The following is a 19,029-nucleotide window of genomic DNA, read 5'->3' as shown; positions in this document are numbered from 1 at the left end:
AAACTGGGGCTGGGTAAAAAGCCCCATGCAGACTACACCCAGGTTAGGAGAACTTCTACTGGGTAGAGCAGGCAATATTAACCTTGATAGATGGAGGGTCTGACTCTTCGTCTATCAAGATTAATATTGCCTGCTCTAAACGGCAGAAGTGTATGAGTGCTCGACATGCAAATCAGTGCTTTGCCCCTGGTGAGAAAGGGACCGTCCCGGGAAAGGGTAATAGCAACCTGGAGACCAATTCTGGCCACAGTTATAGAGCAAGAGGTTTGAGTCGAAGACAAAAGACACTTATTTTTCTGGCCCTGGAAAGAAGGGAGAGGCAGAGAGTGGTTATGAGAAGAGCTACTTGTCTGGCCTAAAGGGGGTAAAAAAAAGGGGGGGTAGATTTCCAAGGAAAGAATAGCACACAGTTGCCTTCTGGGCTGGCAGAATTGTGCACTGCAGCTCTTTGAGTTCTCCAGGAATCTGGGACGAGTCTAAGTGGAAGATCAAGTCACTTTGCTGTCCTCTGCAAACACAACAGCCGTTCTGCGAGAGGAACAGCCGCTGTGGCAATAGAGCCAAGTACAAAATGGTTGGGAAAACTTTGCCTACTGAATTTCTGCATGGCTGAGCCAGGGGCGACCAGACTGTGGCTCTCCAGATGTCATGAACTACGCTTCCCATGAGCCCCTGCCAGCATGTGCTGGCAAGGGCTCATGGGAAGCGTAGTCCATGGATATCTGGAGCCAGAGTTTGGCCATCCCTGGCTGAGATCCTTAGTCAAGGCACAGAAATAGGGCTAGGAAACAAATTGGCTGCCTATGCCCTATAGCAGGGGTCCTCAACATTTTGGAGCCCATGCTGGATACTTTTAGGAACCTGACACAACATGGCGGGTTCAGCTTCAAGCCACAAAATGGAAAATGCCTGAAGACTTTTGGGGTGCAGCCAGGAGAGGGTGGGATTTAGGGCAGGGAAGGGACCTTGGTGGAGTATCACACTGTGAAATCCACCTTCCGAAGCATCAATTTTCTTTGGGGGAACTGTTGCCTGGAGATGAAATGTAAAATCAGGGGATCCCCAGGTCCCGCCTGGGGCCTGGCATCCAGGTTCCCAAACACACTAGACAGGCACCAGGAAAGGCGTTGGCAGGGGCTAAGGGCCCCACGGGCACTAATTTATAAAGGCAAGGTATAAGGGGAGAGCTTACATTCCCAAGAGGACCGAAAATGTGTGAAGACTCATGCTTGGAAAACCAAAAATGACTCAACGAAACTGCAAGTACAATGGTTCAACGATATAGGCTAGAGATCAGGGAAAAAAATTTCACAGTCAGAGTAGTTCAGCAGCCTAAGGAGGTGGTGAGCTCCCCCTCACTGGCTGTCTTCAAGCAAAGGTTGGATACACACTTTACTTGGATGCTTTAGGATGCTTAGGGCTGATCCTGCGTTGAGCAGGGGGTTGGACTAGATGGCCTGTCTGGCCCCTTCCAACTCTATGATTCTGTGATTCTGTGAACCACGCTGTACAAGCGTAAGAGCACAAGTATGATCTAAGAGCCCCGCCTAGTGGCCGATCGTACGAAATACAGCACACCTTTGAATTCAGTGAATGGCCACAATTACTGCCTTTGGCCCAGCTAGGATCTAAAAAGTTGGGAGCAAGCTTTCAAGCCACACAGGACGCTTTCTCTAGTCGGCTAGCCAGAAAAAGACATAAACATCCTGCTTAGGATAGATAGTTCTCACATGGCCAGGACAGAGTTCACAAGACCCACCCAAATGCTTTGAAAGGGTTAGAGAGGAAAGTACGAAACTCCATGCTAGAAGAATGAGAAGCCCCCAGCCTTTCTGACCCTAGGGTTGCCAGCTCCAGGTTGGGGAAACCTGGAGACTTTGGGGGTGGAGCCTTCAAAGGGAAGAGTTTATGGAGGGAGGGACTTCAATCAGTTCCACTTAACATTTATGGTAAGGCTTAGAAGGAGGAGCGTGACTCATGGCTTAAGTGCCATTCTGCACCCTGAAACATTCTTCAGTCTTCAAGAAGCCCCAAAAGTGCCATGATTGTGCAGAATGTGGTTGGGAAGCAGAGCTGTGGACACGCCCACCTGGGGCCCCTCCCCTTCCCACCCCCTCCAGGCCCATCATTGGCCATTATTGGGGGGGAGTGGGGTCAACATGACCATATATGCTGATGTTGTTGTTGTTATGTGCGAAGTCGTGTCCGACCAATCGCGACCCCATGGACAATGATCCTCCAGGCCTTCCTGTCCTCTACCATTCCCTGGAGTCCATTTAAGTTTGCACCTACTGCTTCAGTGACTCCGTCCAGCCACCTCATTCTCTGTCGTCCCCTTCTTCTTTTGCCCTCGATCGCTCCCAGCATTAGGCTCTTCTCCAGGGATTCCTTCCTTCTCATGAGGTGGCCAAAGTATTTGAGTTTCCTCTTCAGGATCTGGCCTTCTAAGGAGCAGTCAGGGCTGATCTCCTCTAGGACTGACCGGTTTGTTCGCCTTGCAGTCCAAGGGACTCGCAAGAGTCTTCTCCAGCACCAGAGTTCAAAAGCCTCAATTCTTTGACGCTCGGCCTTCCTTATGGTCCAACTTTCGCAGCCATACATTGCAACTGGGAAGACCATAGCCTTGACTAAACGCACTTTTGTTGGCAGGGTGATGTCTCTGCTTTTTAGGATGCTGTCTAGATTTGCCATAGCTTTCCTCCCCAGGAGCAAGCGTCTTTTAATTTCTTTGCTGCAGTCCCCATCTGCAGTGATCTTGGAGCCCAGGAAAATAAAATCTGTCACTATCTCCATTTCTTCCCCATCTATTTGCCAGGAATTGAGCGGGCCGGATGCCATGTGCTGATATCACACGATAAATGTTGAGCAGATTATTAAAAAATATATAAAATAATTAAATAACTGCCACCCATTCCAGGGCTGAGAAAGAGAAAAAGGGGGAGAGAAAACACAGTGGTTGCAATTGTACATCTTTAATTGTGCATTCACTTGACACCACATTAGACCGTTCACATGATAAAAAGACCGTCACGCCGTTCTGTGTGATCCCCTCGACGCCTAGGAGCCGGGGGCCAGTGCTCCTGTGACAACGTTTTGCCCCGGCTAAAGAAATGACCACATCTGTTAAACACAGTGCTCCACAAACGTACCACTTCTTAAAATTAAAGAGAGAGACAGGAAGAGAGAAAGAGAAAGAGAGAAAGAGAGAGAAGGGGAAATACAGTGTTAGTTTCGTGCTGCTCCTGAGCGCTACGACCGGACGTGGAGACTGTGACCTGGAATGTTAGCGGGACGGGCTCTCCCCGCAGCTGCCCTTGGTGGGCTTCCCCCCCAAACCCGAAGGTCGCGGGACGTGAGCCTTCTACAAGATGGAGTGCTTCTCAAAGGGAATCGTCAGCTCCTTGGCTGCCGGCTCATCCAGAAACCAGTACACCTTCCCGGTATGAGGCTGGACCAGGGCGGCTGGCAGAGGGTTTTCTTCCTCGCCTTCGAGGATGCGCTGCCGGGAAAAACAGAACGGTAAGGCCTCCTTGCTTGAAATCTGACACTTTGCATTTTGTGCTCAAGAGACAGGAGGAATGACAGTTCTCCTGTCCTGAGGCCCTTCTGTGTGTTTAAATGAGATGCGCCCGAACCTTGATTTTTGGTTACCAGAAAGCACGGTTTAAGCCTGGTGGGTTGGTAGCAATACCTCGCTAGCTCTGGCAGCGGCTACTCTCCCCTGGCGATCAGGCAAAGGCAGCCGATGGCACCGCATGCAAAAGGCGGCTATGGGCAATTGCCCAATTTAAGGAGGCAACTGCCCTGGTTGGTTCGTCCCCCTTCCATTCTTGGGAAAGGAAATAGGGGTTGGATCCCAGAGTTGGATAAAGCCAGATAGGACATCTAGTCCCACCCCGTGGTCAATGCAGGATCAGCTTAAAGCATCCAGGATAACTATCTTTCCAGCCACTGCTTAGAAACATAGAGCCCTTCAGTGGGAAGGGGCCATCTAGGCCATCTATCACAACCCCCTGCTCAATACAGGATTGGTCTAAAGCATCCATGAGAACTATCTGTCTAGCCACTGCTCAGAATTCTAGAGTTGGAAGGGGCCAGACAAGCCATCTAGTCCCATCCCCTGCTCAATGCAGGATCAGCCTCAAGCATCCGGGATATCTGTCCAGTTGCTGCTTAGAATCATAGAACCATAGAGTGGGAAGGGGCCAGACAGGCCATCTAGTCCCATCTCCTGCTCAATGCAGGATCAGCCTCAAGCACCTCTGATAGCTGGTCCCAAGATTGCTGCCATCCCCCTGGACTTGTCCCACCAGGGCCTTTCTGAAGATCGAAGGACTTTTCTCACCCATGAAGCAGGGGGAGGCACCCCCAAAATCATTTTAGGGGCATTTGGGGCCACAGCAGGAAGGAGGCAGATGGACAATCATGCTCCACCAGCAGAAAACCCTCCACCCATGGAAACGTGCCAGCGAATCCAATCCTCAGTTTTACAGACAAAGGGAATCTGCAAACATCTAAACTCAAAAAAAGGGAATTTGCATCTTTCTTGGCCTTTCTAAAAGAAACAATTGGTTGGGGGATTAAAACACAGTCCAAGATCCAATGTGGCTCCTTAGCAAGATCAACCTGGCACCGTAAAATGTTCTCGCTCAGGGTTGGGGTGGGGGGTATGGCCCTCACCTTTATCACAGCGGCTTTGCTATCCCCCGTGGCCACAAACACCACACTCCGGGCCGCATTCAGAACCGGCAGGGTCAGCGTGATCCGCTCGGGGGGCGGCTTTGGAGAATCGCTCACGGCAGCCACGATCTTCTCTCGCTCCTGCCGGGGGAAAGAGGTCACAAAAGGGTGGGAAGGTCGGCTGCTTGCGGGGAGGGGTGGGGTCTGCCTGGCACAGCGGTTTCTCAGCCCCAAGGGACTGGTGCGCAACAGCTCATTCTGCGGGCAACCACGTCTCATCCGTTCTCTTTAAAAAAACATCGCTTAAAAAAAATAACTAATAATGCACAAAACCCAATAAGGTTCATGTCCCAGGCAACAAACCACGCTGTGGCCTTAGGGTACAGTTTTTTGAGTCCACCGTGTCGGGGAGAAAAAGACAAGAATCTGGACAGGTGCGGATAAGCAATCGTGTGCATGGCTCTCTTGACATTTGGGTCCCTACACTGCACCCTCTCTTCCTTTGTTTTATCCTGCCGGCATCGTTGATTGCATGGCCGGAGGGTCGGGCCATTCGCTTAGGGTTCCATCAACCAAGCGGTCTTTAGAATCAGCGGCCATCTTTTTTTTAAAAAAAAGAATCCATGAGACTTCATAGGGAGGGCAGCTGAATAATGGCAGAGAGGGAGGGATGAAGACGGTCAGTCAGAAGGTGCGAGAAGAAAGAGGGTGAGAGCAAATGTCTGGTCAATATCCGGCAGAAATTCTTTGCCCCTATCCGTCTGCATGCCCTGGGTTCTACGGCTCCCCCTAGTGAATAACGGGGCCTCTTTGTGCTCTGGACTTTAAAACACCTCGCAGCATAACCCTACGCCAGGGGTGGCCACACTGTGAGTCTCCGGATGTCCATGGACTACGATGACCATAAGCCCCTGCCAGCAGGGGCTCATGGTCATCGTAGTCCATGGACATCCGGAGACGCACAATTTGGCCATCCCTGCCCTATGCAATTATTCCAGTTATATTCCAGTAGTGCTCAGGCAGTACATTGATTCCTTAGATTCATCACGCTTTTTTCCCAAGAAGAGCTTTGAAGAGGAGGCTGGCAACAACAGTGCGACCAAAGAAAAGGCCCTGGTCCCAATCACAATGCTATGCCGAGTGGCATCCTTTCAGATGACCCAAGTTTGCAGGGGAATCACTTGTACCAGTTTCTAAGATCAGCTGGTTCCAGACCGCAGTAGGGCTCAGAAGGTTAAAAAAACAGAGCTTTATTTTACTCAATCAACTTATATACAACTTATAAAGAAGAAGAAGAAGAGTTGGTTCTTATATGCCGCTTTTCCCTACCCGAAGGAGTCTCAAAGCGGCTTACAGTCGCCTTCCCTTCCTCTCCCCACAACAGACACCCTGTGGGGTGGGTGAGGCTGAGAGAGCCCTGTTATTACTGTTCGGTCAGAGCAGTTTTATCAGTGCCGTGGCGAGCCCAAGGTCACCCAGCTGGCTGCATGTGGAGGAGTGCAGAATCAAACCTGGCATGCCAGATTAGAAGTCCGTGCTCCTAACCACTACACCAAACAAATTGGGAGGCCGATGTAGCCTCAGGACACAAGGGAACGTACCACCAGCAGAGCCATTCCCGTGCCATGTTATTTAAACCATCGCTTTTTAAAGCCCAGGCTGTTTTCAGGTCAGAACAGGATACCCATAATCCTTAATCCAATTCCATTCAGCTGCTTGGAATATCCGGCTCTGGTTACCCGGGTGACCCCCTAGCCCGCCCCTTATTCCCCCTAGGAAGCATGACCTCTAGTAAGACAGCTGAACAACAAACAACCCTAGGCTGGCCTCCAACCCTTGCCCTGACTCACCTGCAAGACGGGATGATCCGGAAAGAGAGAACAGGTGTGTCCATCCGGTCCGACGCCCAAGATCAAGAGGTCAAACACAGGCATGTCTTCACCCTGAAAGGCCTGGCGGGAGCAAGGTAAGAACCGTGGAGAAGGTGAGCATTCGATGCTTTCCCCCCCCAAAGGCAACACACCTCTCCGTACAAAATACTGAAGCCCTGTTTTTGACAAACAAGCCAGGATGCCATAATTTTTTGAAAGGCTGCCTCCCATTTGAATGACAATCCTACAAGTCAAGCTGCCCCAGGAATCTTTGCATACGATTAATTAACAAAACGGGGAACGGCCTTTCTCTACCACCCTAGATTGTGAGATGCACTCAGGAAGAACACAGAGTAAGGATTCGAAATTAACCTCTCGCATTCTAACGAAAGCTGCACAGGCCGAGCCCTGGGACATTCTGCAAGGGAGCCCCCGAAAACATGCACCTGCCCACCCACCCACCCACCCCTTCCGGTCATACCTCTTTCAGCTTTGCCGCATAATCCGCCGCCGCCTCTTCGACCGGTAACGACGGGTTGATGACGACAATTTGGTCCTCGGGAATGGCGATTTTAGAGAAGAGGGAAGTCTGGAGCAGGGAAGTGAAACCAGATAACGGACCCAAGTTAATTTAATTAATTAATTAAAATTTTGCTTGTTCTTAGCCAGTGTAATTTAATCTATCATACTGGACACTGCCCTGAGCTGGCTTGCTGGGAGGGCAGTATAAAAAGTCAAAGGAGGGAGGGAGGGAGATTGTAAGGGGAGTGGGAAGGAAGGAAGGAAGGAAGGAAGGAGATTGTAAGGGGAGTGGGAAGGAAGGAAGGAAGGAAGGAAGGAAGGAAGGAAGGAAGGAAGGAAGGAAGGAAGGAAGGAAGGAAGGAAGGAAGGAGACAATACTTCAGAGTAGACAATACCATGATGGACCCATGGTATCATTCCGTATTAGGCAATTTGGGCATGTTCTCCGTGTGTGTGCCTGTGATCATCTTCCCCAGTTTTGCCTACCAAACAGTGCAAACATCTGCAGAAGGCGTCAAGCTGGCAGGCTGGGAAAGTGGAGCAGAGAGACCAGGAGGGGCGTGTATGCCTTCCTCGGGGCATTGATTAAAACTCGCTGACCTGAGAAATGAGACAGAAGAAATTGGGCTCCCAGGAGCCAAAAGGAGTACAGAAGAGTGGCAGAGACCCGAACTTCACCCTGAGATCTCCAGTTGAAAAGGGCCAGGCACTGGGAAATCATAGAATCCTAGAGCTGGGAGGGACCTCTAGGGTCATCTAGTCCAACCCCCTGCAGAATGCAGGAAATTCACAACGACCTGCCTACCCACAGTGACCCCAATTTCTAAGGACTCCACCTGAGACCCTGGAGAGCAGCTGTCAGACTGAATAGACACGATACTTATCTTGATGGACCCACAATCTTATATGGCGTCTTCATGGGTGTCTCCCATGTCTAGCAGAGCCTGACGCCAATTAATTTCTAGCTCATTGCAACGGGACCCAGATAGGCAGTTTGCAACGTGGCCGAATTTGCTGGCTATTACGAATCCTGACTCTGCAGTCTTGCGAGGTGAATCATATGAACATATCGCAAGGGGTCTAAGTTGGTTAACCACCAAAACACACACACACACCAAAGAAGGGAAAAAAAACTGGCTTTTATACCCCGCTTTGCACTACCTGAAGGAGTCTCAAAGCGGCTTATAATCGCCTTCCCTTTCCTCTCCCCACAACAGACACCCTGCGAGGCAGGTGGGATCGGGAGAGCTCTGACAGCACAGCTCTGGGAGGACAGCTCTAACAGGACCAGGACTGGCCCGAGGTCACCCAGCATGTGGAGGAGCAGAGAATCAAATCCGGCTCTCCGGATTAGAGGCCGCTGGTCTTAACCACGACACCAAGCTGGCTCTTGACCGAAATGGAGTTCTACGTGCTCCAGGGCAGGGGTAGTCAACCTGTGGTCCTCCAGATATCCATGGACTACAATTCCCATGAGCCCCTGCCAGCAAGTGCTGGCAGGGGCTCATGGGAATTGTAGTCCATGAACATCTGGAGGGCCACAGGTTGACTACCCCTGCTCCAGGGCACTCAGCAGCAAAGCTGACCCACAAACAGTGGGTTTTCAGAAGGGGTGGCTGAAGGCTGACTGACCTGATGGACCACTAATGAACCACTAACCCATCTGTGGCTGGAATCTTGCAGAGGACGTTAGAATTTCGTAATGTGACAAAACCATAATATTCCTGTTCCGCTGTTCATTGCACAGCAAGGATGGCGTAGAAGACGCTGAAATTTGTTTCGCATTTAACTACTGGCCACAGCGATGGTATTTGCTGAGCATTAGACAGCACAGCCTTTTCCAAAGAAAATGAATGGGTACGTAAGCATCAAGATCTGTTGAACGCCAGAGGGATAAAAATGTGAAGGAAGCCAGGGAAATGCACATTGCCCCCTATGTTGCGCGATGCAGCAATTGATTATGACAGTGAATTAGAACAGCATATGGGTAAGTTTGTAAAAAATTATGTTTATACATCTGTTGGGAAGGAGCAGGCACTGGGCGTCGCTTTTAAAAATAAAAACGAGAACGGGTCCTTGTAAAATGTGATATTTAGAATCCTGAGCATGTTACAGAGGATTCGCATGCATCTATGTACATTTTTATTTTTCTGCGTACATTTGTTGAAGACATCTTAGTTACTTTTAACACACATACCGCCCAACGCATGATCCAAGCCCCAAGGTTTGTTCAGTGGTGGTGACCCAGTTTTATTTTTAAAACCATTTCATGGCAGCCTTACAGTTGCACGTGGTACGCGCATATTAGCCATGGGTAAAGGAGCCAAGCTCTGCTCACATTCTTCACAACACATGCCATAGAGGCAATGTACTTCCTTACAATGTAGGTACAGATTCAAAATTGTTGTTGTTAGGTGCGAAGTCGTGTCCGACCCATCGCGACCCCATGGACAATGATCCTCCAGGCCTTCCTGTCCTCTACCATTCCCCGGAGTCCATTTAAGTTTGCACCTACTGCTTCAGTGACTCCATCCAGCCACCTCATTCTCTGTCGTCCCCTTCTTCTTTTGCCCTCGATCGCTCCCAGCATTAGGCTCTTCTCCAGGGAGTCCTTCCTTCTCATGAGGGGGCCAAAGTATTTGAGTTTCATCTTCAGGATCTGGCCTTCTAAGGAGCAGTCAGGGCTGCTCTAGGACTAACCGGTCTGTTCGCCTTGCAGTCCAAGGGACTCGCAAGAGTCTTCTCCAGCACCAGAGTTCAAAAGCCTCGATTCTTTGACGCTCGGCCTTCCTTATGGTCCAACTTTCGCAGCCATACATTGCAACCGGGAATACCATAGCCTTGACTAGACGCACTTTCGTTGGCAGGGTGATGTCTCTGCTTTTTAGGATGCTGTCTAGATTTGCCATAGCTTTCCTCCCCAGGAGTAAGGTCTTTTAATTTCTTTGCTGCAGTCCCCATCTGCAGTGATCTTGGAGCCCAGGAAAATAAAATCTGTCACTACCTCCATTTCTTCCCCATCTATTTGCCAGGAATTCAAAATAGGTGAACATAAACCATGAAAACCCGGTTGGTTCATGCGTAGGAGCATTGCAGTTTTTCCGCAACATGGCGGCCGTGCATGTTGAAAGGACTGCAGGCAATGCGCACTCCTCTTAGGCGACATGGACAGGTTTCCTGGAAGGTTCCTGCAACATCTGAAAGCCTCTCATGAGCATCTGCAGACAATTACTGGCTCTGTTGCACTACAGAACAGATAAAAGGAGTTGCCTCTTCGCCCAAGGAGGCTTTGAAGTCCTGTGCAAACAGCACTTAACAATTCAGCTGTAGGTGCAGATATATAAGAACCTAATAAATGTGCAGACATATAGAAACCTAATAAACCTAATAAATGTGTGCTGACTGGCTCATCTCGAACACAGACTTGAAACAGCCATATATATGCCCTGCGTCCATTAGGCTTGCCACCCTCCAGGCGGCCCCTGGAGAGCCTCTGCTACCGCCACTGGTCTCCCGGTGACCAAGATCGGTTACCAGAATTGCAGAGGTTAACAAAAAGGGAAAGGTTTGTAGGCTCAATGACATCAGACCTACAGCCGTTTCCTCTTTTGTTAACCTTTCCTGGTTCCTGGACTCTTGTTTGGGTTCAGATTCTCCGTGTTGTAGTAACCCAGATCAGCCCTCCCCTGGAGGAACCGGCCTGCTTTGGAGGGTGGGGAGGGTGGGGATCTAGGGCATTGCACCCCATTGAGGACCCCAAATGTGGCCTTGCCTAGGCTTCACCCCAACCCCAAAACCAGACCTCCAGGGATTTCCCAACCCAGATTTCCCAACCCAGGGATTTCCCAACCCAGAACCCTTAGCCCCATGCATTGCATGGCAACGTGCAGAGACGAGACACGCGTTCACGGTAACGTGTGCATGGGGGTGCTCAGGGAGGGGGGGTCTCTCTTGGCCAGCAGCCCCTCCCCCAGCAGGAGGCCAGAGCCCCGCCCTGCCCCACCCCAGCGCAGTCCCCCTCCGGGCCCGCACCTTGTAGGCGCCGTAGTTGCTCTCGGGGTCCTGCAGGGGGACGCGTCGCTCGTCCACGAAGGCCACGAGCCAGCGGGCCGGGGCGGCGGCGGCGGCGGGCAGCTCCTGGGCCAGGATCCGCACCAGGCTGCCGCCGGACAGGCCGAGCGAGAAGCGGCCCGACTGAGCCTCGCGCTGGGCCACCAGCTGCGCCAAGGCCGAGCCCAGCTCCTGCGGCGAAGGGAAGACCGACACCTGCGGCGCAGAGGCGGGCGAGGCGGCCGGGCCGCGCCGGGGCACTGCGGAGCCGGGCATGGCGGGCCGGAGGGGGAAGGAGCCGAGACGGGAACTGAAAGGCGCGGCCGCCGCGCCCGGGGGGGCCCCATAGCGAGGGGAAGAGGACCCGGGCGGAAGCGCGCGCCGTCGTCCGGGAGACGGGCGGAAGAGGGGCGGGGGGCACGTCCCCGAGCGGCCGCCGGAAGTGGGTGAAGGGAGAGGCGGCGCTCCGTGGGTCCTGGCGGAAGAGGCCGAGCCGCGAATGGAGCGTCGAGTCGGGGGGGAGTGCGGAAAGCGCCACCGGAAGGAGACGGGAAAATGGTGTGGGGGGGAGTTTGTGCAGGCAAACGGTCCCCCTGTCACGGGGGGGGGGGGGGGGCGGTGCCTCTCCAGATGTCAGTGGACTACAATTACCGTGAGCCTTTGCAAATTGGCCCTGCTGGCAAGGGCTCATGGGAACTGTAGTCTTTGGGTTTCTGACGCGCCGCCTTTTGGCCACCTAGGGAACAGCCGCTGCATGCAGAAATGCAGCTCCTCAGGGACTTTGTGGGGCATATTTAATTAATTTTTTTAACTTCCCTGAGCCACAAGGGAGGGCAGTTAATAAATGTTTTTAAAATGGCTTTCCTCTCCCCCCCCCATACTCCAACCAGGCAGGTTTGGCAATGAAACGAAAGCACGGCTTCTTAAGCCCCCCAAACCAAGATAAAATACAAATGTCTTTTTAGGACTGCAGTGTTGAGGCACGCGTACAAAGCCTAGCCACCAGCCAAACTCAACCTTTTGTTACCAGGAGACGGGGCCTTCTCAGAGGTGGCACCCTGCATAGGGAATTCCCTCCCAAGAGATGTTTAGGAGGCACAATTATTAGTTTCTAAACCCAATGTGAATAATACAATAATTGCTCCTTTTCCTGGCACTGGTTTTTATGCTTTTTTAAAAAAATGCTCTACTTTTTATTTGCTAGCAGCACTTTCCCTCCTGGACTCTTGCTCCTGTCCACACTTCTGTATTCAAACTTCTGTAATCTCTGGAGCAGATTACTATAATGTTATATGTTAGGCTCCTCTCAGAGATGTCAGAAAGAGGGCAGCCCATGGGTCACCGGTCTCCAGGTGGGACATGGGGATCCCCGTTTTACAGCTCATCTCCAGGTGGCAGAGATCAGACTGGGGAAAAGGGCCTTTTTGGAAGGTGGACTCCCAAGTATTAGTCTCCACTGAGGGCCCTTCCCACTGTGCGTCTTACAGTTAAAATGTTCTATGGCCTGGGACTCTTCTACTTGAGACCAAACTTCCCTGTATTAGCTGGTGTAGCGGTTAGGAGTGTGGACTTCTAATCTGGAGAGCCGGGTTTGATTCCATGCTCCCCCACATGCAACCAGCTGGGTGTCCTTGGGCTAGTCACAGTCCTCATAGTGCTGTTCTGACCAAGCAGTAATATCAGGGCTATTTCAGCCTCATCTCCCTCACAGGGTGTTTCTGGTGGGGAGAGGAAAGGGAAGGCGATTGTAAGCCGCTTTGAGACTCCTTCGGGTAGAGAAAAGCGGCATATAAGAACCAACTCTTCTTCTTCTTCTTCAGTAATGTCAGGGCTCTCTCAGCCTCACCTCCCTCACAGGGTGTCTGTTGTGGGGAGAGGAAAGGGAAGGCAACTGTAAGCCACTTTGAGACTCCTTTAGGTAAAGAAAAGCGGCATAGAAGAACCAACTCTTCTTCTTCTGGTCTGCTATGCCCAGTCCAGCAAGTTCTGTTTGTGGTCCTTTGGCTCGGTGGCAGGCTGTGTGCTTGGCATGCAGAAGGTCCCAGATTCAGTTCCTGGCGCCCGCAGTTAAAAAAGGATCAGGTGGTGTGCATGCCTCCGGTCCTGGAGAGCTACTGCCAATCGGAGTCCACAGTACTGACTTTGCTATTTCGGAAGCTATTCGGAGAGCCTCGTAAGGTCGTGATATTTGAAAAGGTCGTTCCCTGCAGGTCGGGACCAGGTTTGATTGTGCCGAAGACATTGTAATCCTGTGTTGCAGTTTTAATTGTTGCACGGCAGTGTCACAATACGTGGCTTGGCTTACGGCTAACATTCAGAGGGCGTTTTATTAGAGAATCCTAGGGTTGGAAGGGGCCAGACAGGCAATCTAATCCAACCTCCTGCTCAGTGCAGGATCAGCCTAAAACATCCCTGGCAAAAATTCATCCAGCCACTCCTTGATGACTGCCAGTGGCAGAGAGCTCACCACCTTCCTAGGTTGCTGAACGTACTGTAAATCCCCCCCCCCCCCCCAAATATCTAACTGGTACCTTCCTGTCTGCAATTATTGCAAGTCCTAGCTTCTGCTGCCTCCAAGCGACCTTTCAAATAGAATCATAGAATCACAGAATCATAGAGTTGGAAGGGGCCATACAGGCCATCTAGTCCAACCCCCTGCTCAACGCAGGATCAGCCCTAAGCATCCTAAAGCATCCAAGAAAAGTGTGTATCCAACCTTTGCTTGAAGACTGCCAGTGAGGGGGAGCTCACCACCTCCTTAGGCAGCCTATTCCACTGCTGAACTACTCTGACTGTGAAAAAGTTTTCCTGATATCTAGCCTATATCGTTGTACTTGTAGTTTAAACCCATTACTGCGTGTCCTCTCCTCTGCAGCCAGCAGAAACAGCATCCTGCCCTCCTCCAAGTGACAATACTTAAAAGAGAACCATTATGCCCCCTCTCCACACACACACACACACACACACACACACACACACACACTTTCTCTTCCTCAGACTGAATATTCCCAAATCCCTCAGCCTTTCCGGGAAGGACATCCCAGATCACCCCCACAATTCTCTCTTCTACTCCCATTCTGTTCTGTCCAAATCTTCATTGTTTATTGCTGTGATCTGTCCCAATCTGTTGGAAGGACAGAGCATATTGGTTTGAAATAGCTAGATTCTTATTGTGGTTTCATCCTGTTTGCTTTTTTGCAAGCGGGAGGTGGGGGGGGGGGACACGTAGCTCAATAAAATCTTGCTGTTAACAGAAGAATTTGTGTGTTCCAACTAGAGGTCAACATTAAACACAAAGAAAAGTTCTGGTCTTCAGAGTCTTCTTTAATAATAATATTGAAAACAGAATAGTCTGTTCCCAAGAGACCTTGAGCTCTGCTTGAATTTTCCGGTCGGGGGCAAGCGTTATTACAAAGCTGAGGAAGTCATACAATGAAACTAGACATTGCCTGGGATTCTAGTCTTGTTTTGATGATTGGTCGGATCACACAGATTCTCCTGTTAACTGCAAGATCTATCGAGCCACACGGATTTTCCTCCCATTTGTATACATCCCCCTTTTGTACTTCCAGATGGTCAGCTTGATTTTTTGAATGTCCGTTCGGGAAAAGTTGGCACCTACATTTAAAGTTAATAAATCTCTCTAATGGATGGCTTCTTTGGTGACTTTGTCTCCGTATCAAACTTTCCTATACTCAGGAGCAGCACAAGTTTCCCACACCCCCTTGTAGCTCTCTGGGTTTATTTGATGTTCCAGGACTTTTTTTTGGGGGGGGGGGGGAGAAGAAGAAGAGTTGGTTCTTCTATGCCGCTTTTCTCTACCCAAAAGAGGCTCAAAGCGGCTTACAGTCGCCTTCCCTTTCCTCTCCCCACAACAGACACCCTGTGAGGGAGGGGAGGCTGAGATCCCTGATATTACTGAAGAAGAAGAGTTGGTTCTTATATGCCGCCTTTCTCTACCTGAAGGAGTCTCAAAGCGGCTTACATTCACCTTCCCTTTCCTCTCCCCACAACAGGCACCCTGTGAGGTGGGTGAAGCTGAGAGAGCCCTGATATTACTGAAGAAGAAGAAGAGTTGGTTCTTATATGCCGCTTTTCTCTACCCAAAGGGGTCTCAAAGCAGCTTACAGTTGCCTTCCCTTTCCTTTCCCCACAACAGGCACCCTGTGAGGCAGGTGAGGCTGAGAGAGCCCTGATATCACTGCCCGGTCAGAACAGCTTTATCAGTGCTGTGGCGAGCCCAAGGTCACCCAGCTGACTGCATGTGGGGGAGCACAGAATCGAACCCGGATCGCCAGATCAGAAGACTGCACTCCTAACCACTACACCAAACTGGCTCTCTTCTGCGAAAGTGGTCCTTGCTCTACCTCCCCTTCCTGAAAGCACACATCAAGGCCAGGGTTTTTGTTTTGTTTTTTTTTTATAAGAAAAAAAAGGATCCCATCCTCTGTCACACAGGGCATGTTACTCAGTTTGATTCGATCCTAGAAACAGAGCATAGACTAGAAAAGCAACCAGAAATGGAGCTTATTGGCATAAAGGAAAACTTGTTCTGTACAAAGCCTGAAGGGCGGGGAGCTGTGTCTTTTCCTGGGTCTTCCGGGGCAGGGGTAGTCAACCTTTGGTCCTCCAGATGTTCATGGACTACAATTCGCATGAGCAGGACATAAGGGGCTCGTGGGAATTGTAGTCCATGGGCATCTGGAGGACCACAGGTTGACTACCCCTGTTCTAGGGGATGCATTTAGTAGGTTATAGGACCTCTCATTCGGTATACAGCAGCAGCTTGGGGTGTGCATCCTCCTGGACGCTGAGAGAAAACGGGAGAGATTCATCCACAAGGTTCTTTAAAGTCTCTTTATTCGTTTTAAGTTTTGGATTTCCAAAACAAAGCTATATTTTGACAACGGTGGCAGCCATTTTGAAAATGTAACTTTGCTTCAAAGAGCCGTGTTAGTCAGTGCATGATTTTCAATTAAAACCACGAAAGAAGTTTTTAGTATTTGTGTGTGTTTTTTTTTTAAGTCAAGGTCAACCGTTTTCACCAGCAGTTCGCTCAGCTATGGGTGCCTTTGTCTCCTTTGAGGATTAAGAAAAATCACACTGTTAGGTTTATTGCAGAAGTTAACTTCAGCTATGCCTGGTTGTGACACGAAGTTATGAAAAGGCACATTTGTGGGTCTTTTAAGAAAAGAAGGACGGGAGGGAGAATCACGGGTTGGTTTTTGAACCATAACTAAGGTTAAGTTGGAACTAGAAGATGTGCTCAGTGGAAAAAAAAATAGATTTACGGGGGTGGCCAAACAGCAGCTCTCCAGATGTCCATGGACTACAATTCCCATGAGCCCCTGCTAGCACCAGGCTGGCAGGGGCTCATGGGAATTGTAGTCCGTGCACATCTGGAGAGCCACCGTTGGGCCACCACTGCAATAGGACGTTATTCTAAACGAGCCCTTGTGAAATTGGCTTGACGCAAAACGCCATCCCTGCCAAAGAGAATAAAAGTTCCTCGGAGTCAAATGCTGCCTCCTCTAACAGGAGGGAGAAAACCTGTGGCTTGCTAAATCTTACAGTTAACAGAAGAGAAGTTCTGTTCTTCAGAGTCTTCCATGTCATCTACGACCTCTGCTCTGTTCCGAAGAGACCTTGTGCTCTGTTTGAATTTTTTGGTCGCGTGCGATCGTTATCATAAAGCTGAAGAAGTTTCGCAACGGAACTAGACGTTACGTGGGAGTCTGGTCTTGCTTTGATGATACTGAAGAAGAGAGCTTTTCTTTGTGTTGAACGTTAGCTTCTAGCAAGAACATGGGATTTTTTCCCTGTTAGCTGTAAGATTTATTGAGCCACATGGATTTTCCTGTGCTTGTCTACAGATGAGCTGTTATCTTGGCCCCCTCTAATAGGGCATGGGGCGGGGAGAGAGTGGCACAATGCCGGGAAGTTACTGAAAAAGATTTTAATTGGGGAATTAGGCCTCCTAGGAAGAAAGGCCTCAGCAGTGGCACAGTGTTCTTCCCCAATAATTACAACGAGAAGGGGGGGGGAATAGTGCTTCCTGTCACATGGTCACCCCGGAGACTCCACAGCCTTCCCCCTTCCTCTTCTTGGAACTGTTCCAAGCTTAGATAGATGATGCATTCGGGCTGAGGGGTGAGAGGCTAACAGAGCAGCTGAACATCTACACCAGGGGTAGTCAAACTGCGGCCCTCCAGATGTCCATGGACTACATTTCCCACGAGCCCCTTCCCATGAGCCTCATGGGAATTGTAGCCCATGGACATCTGGAAGGCTGCAGTTTGACTACCCCTGATCTACACCATGCTGCAATTCGATTGGCTGCCTTGCACTTCCTGCTGAAAGGAGATCTGCCCAAACAGGGCAAACATGTCACGACAGAACTGCGATTTCCCCCCTGAAATTCCATATCAGCATAACTCAGAAACATTTTAAACATCGCAGCCGCAGGCCAGGGACCGTCGGCTGCGTCAGCAGGCCCTTAAGCGGGTGAAGCGAAACAATGCCTTCTCCTCCTCGCCGGTGCCTGGTGCAGATGTCAGCAGAGGGGTGGAAGCTTTCGAGCAGCACAAAGATCTTCTTCAGGCAAGCTGCCAGGAGCAGAGGGCATTTCAATCTGTGCCAAATTCTCCCTCCTTTTTTTTTTTCCTTTTCAAGATACCCTTTGAATATTTAAATCCAAATCGTCATTAAAAAAAAAACCAAAAGATCAGATGCAGAAATGTCACCAGCCAGCCAACCCCTATATCAACAGGACAGCTCTCCCAGAGCCGACAGCAGAAGGCCTACTACAATGTGTAAAATCAGAAGTGTGGAAATCCAGGAAGAACTGGACGCTTTAATGGGGCTGAGGCACGGAACAGGGCTACGGCTAGCTTGGTTAACACCCGTCTCATCGGGGGCTTTCAAGGCGATGACACAGTTCGTCGACTCTGCCTGTTTGTACGGAGTCCCCCGATGCCACGGTCCCGAATGAGAAAGACCATTCTAAAAACTGGACGGTAGAAAAAGGTCACGCTCTTGTCCCAGGAAAGGGTTAATGTGCTTTTCGGGCATGGGGGTGGGCAAGCCCAGCCCCGCACCTTGTCTGGTTCCGTCTCTGCAGCAGATGTCATGAGAAAAACCTTTGCTTTGCCTCTTCCAGCCAAGTCTGTCTCTTTATCCAGGCAAAGGGGTCCCAAAAGCCAACTATCCTGCAGCGACGGGGCTTTTCCGCCAAAGGAATCACAGAGACACCTTCCCGGCCCGGATCCTCTCGAACACGCTCTCGTCCAGCGGTAGGTACTTGCCGAGTTTTACATCCAGGAAGTATAACCGGTCGGACGTCTGGTGCGGGTCGTAGCTTTCCCTTTGCAAGCGGGTCTTCTGGATTTTGAAAGTGCCTGGGGCAAGAAAAGAAAGTGTTTTTTTTTAATTAAAAAGAGGTTGGCTACAGCAGGATGAATTTCCCCATAGTGGAACACAGCGTAAGAAAAACCCAGCTGGATCAGACCAGTGGTTCATTTAGTCCAACATCCTCTTTCATACAATGGCCAACAAGTTCCCCTGGAGGACCAACAATAGGGCAGGGAGCCCGAGGCCTTCCCCTCACAGAACACAAGAAGAGTCCTGCTGGATCAGATCAGTGGTCCATTTAGCCCAGCATCAACACAATAGCCAACCAGTTCCTTTGGAGAACCACTAACAGGTCAGAGAGACTGAGGCCTTCAGGAGAATATCAGAAGAGCCCTGCTGGATCAGGCCAGTGGTGCATCTAGTCCAGCCTCCTGTCTCACACAGTGGCCAACCAGTTCTTCAGGAGGACCACCAACAGGGCAGAGAGGCCAAGGCCTTCATAAGAATATCAGAAGTGCCCTGCTGGATCAGGCCAGTGGTCCATCTAGTCCACCAT

At 50.5% G+C, this 19,029-nt stretch overlaps 2 protein-coding genes across 4 annotated transcripts in view; both read right to left on the bottom strand.

The window, feature by feature from the left end:
- Positions 1-2,956: 2,956 nt before the first annotated feature.
- Positions 2,957-11,486, bottom strand: PGLS (6-phosphogluconolactonase). Its single transcript, XM_077329349.1, has 5 exons — positions 11,106-11,486; positions 7,033-7,140; positions 6,531-6,632; positions 4,681-4,821; positions 2,957-3,499 (listed from the first exon to the last, which is right to left on the bottom strand). The coding sequence occupies exons 1-5, from the start codon at positions 11,397-11,399 to the stop codon at positions 3,362-3,364; spliced, it is 783 nt and encodes a 260-aa protein (XP_077185464.1). The 5' UTR covers positions 11,400-11,486; the 3' UTR covers positions 2,957-3,361.
- A 4,480-nt stretch (positions 11,487-15,966) lies between these two features.
- The window catches only part of SLC27A1 (solute carrier family 27 member 1), a 59,061-nt gene continuing 55,998 nt past the window's right edge, over positions 15,967-19,029 (bottom strand). For all 3 annotated transcript variants that reach the window (XM_077329344.1, XM_077329343.1, XM_077329346.1), the window contains exon 13: positions 15,967-18,520. In XM_077329344.1, the coding sequence (XP_077185459.1) occupies positions 18,363-18,520 (158 nt within the window). In that variant the 3' untranslated portion in view covers positions 15,967-18,362. The remainder of the gene's footprint in view (positions 18,521-19,029) is intronic.

The sequence above is a fragment of the Paroedura picta genome, chromosome 3 (assembly GCF_049243985.1).
Source record: "Paroedura picta isolate Pp20150507F chromosome 3, Ppicta_v3.0, whole genome shotgun sequence".
NCBI classification, from domain to species: Eukaryota; Metazoa; Chordata; class Lepidosauria; order Squamata; family Gekkonidae; genus Paroedura; species Paroedura picta.
Note: the sequence above shows the minus strand (reverse complement) of the source record. Positions and strands in the feature narration are given on the sequence as shown.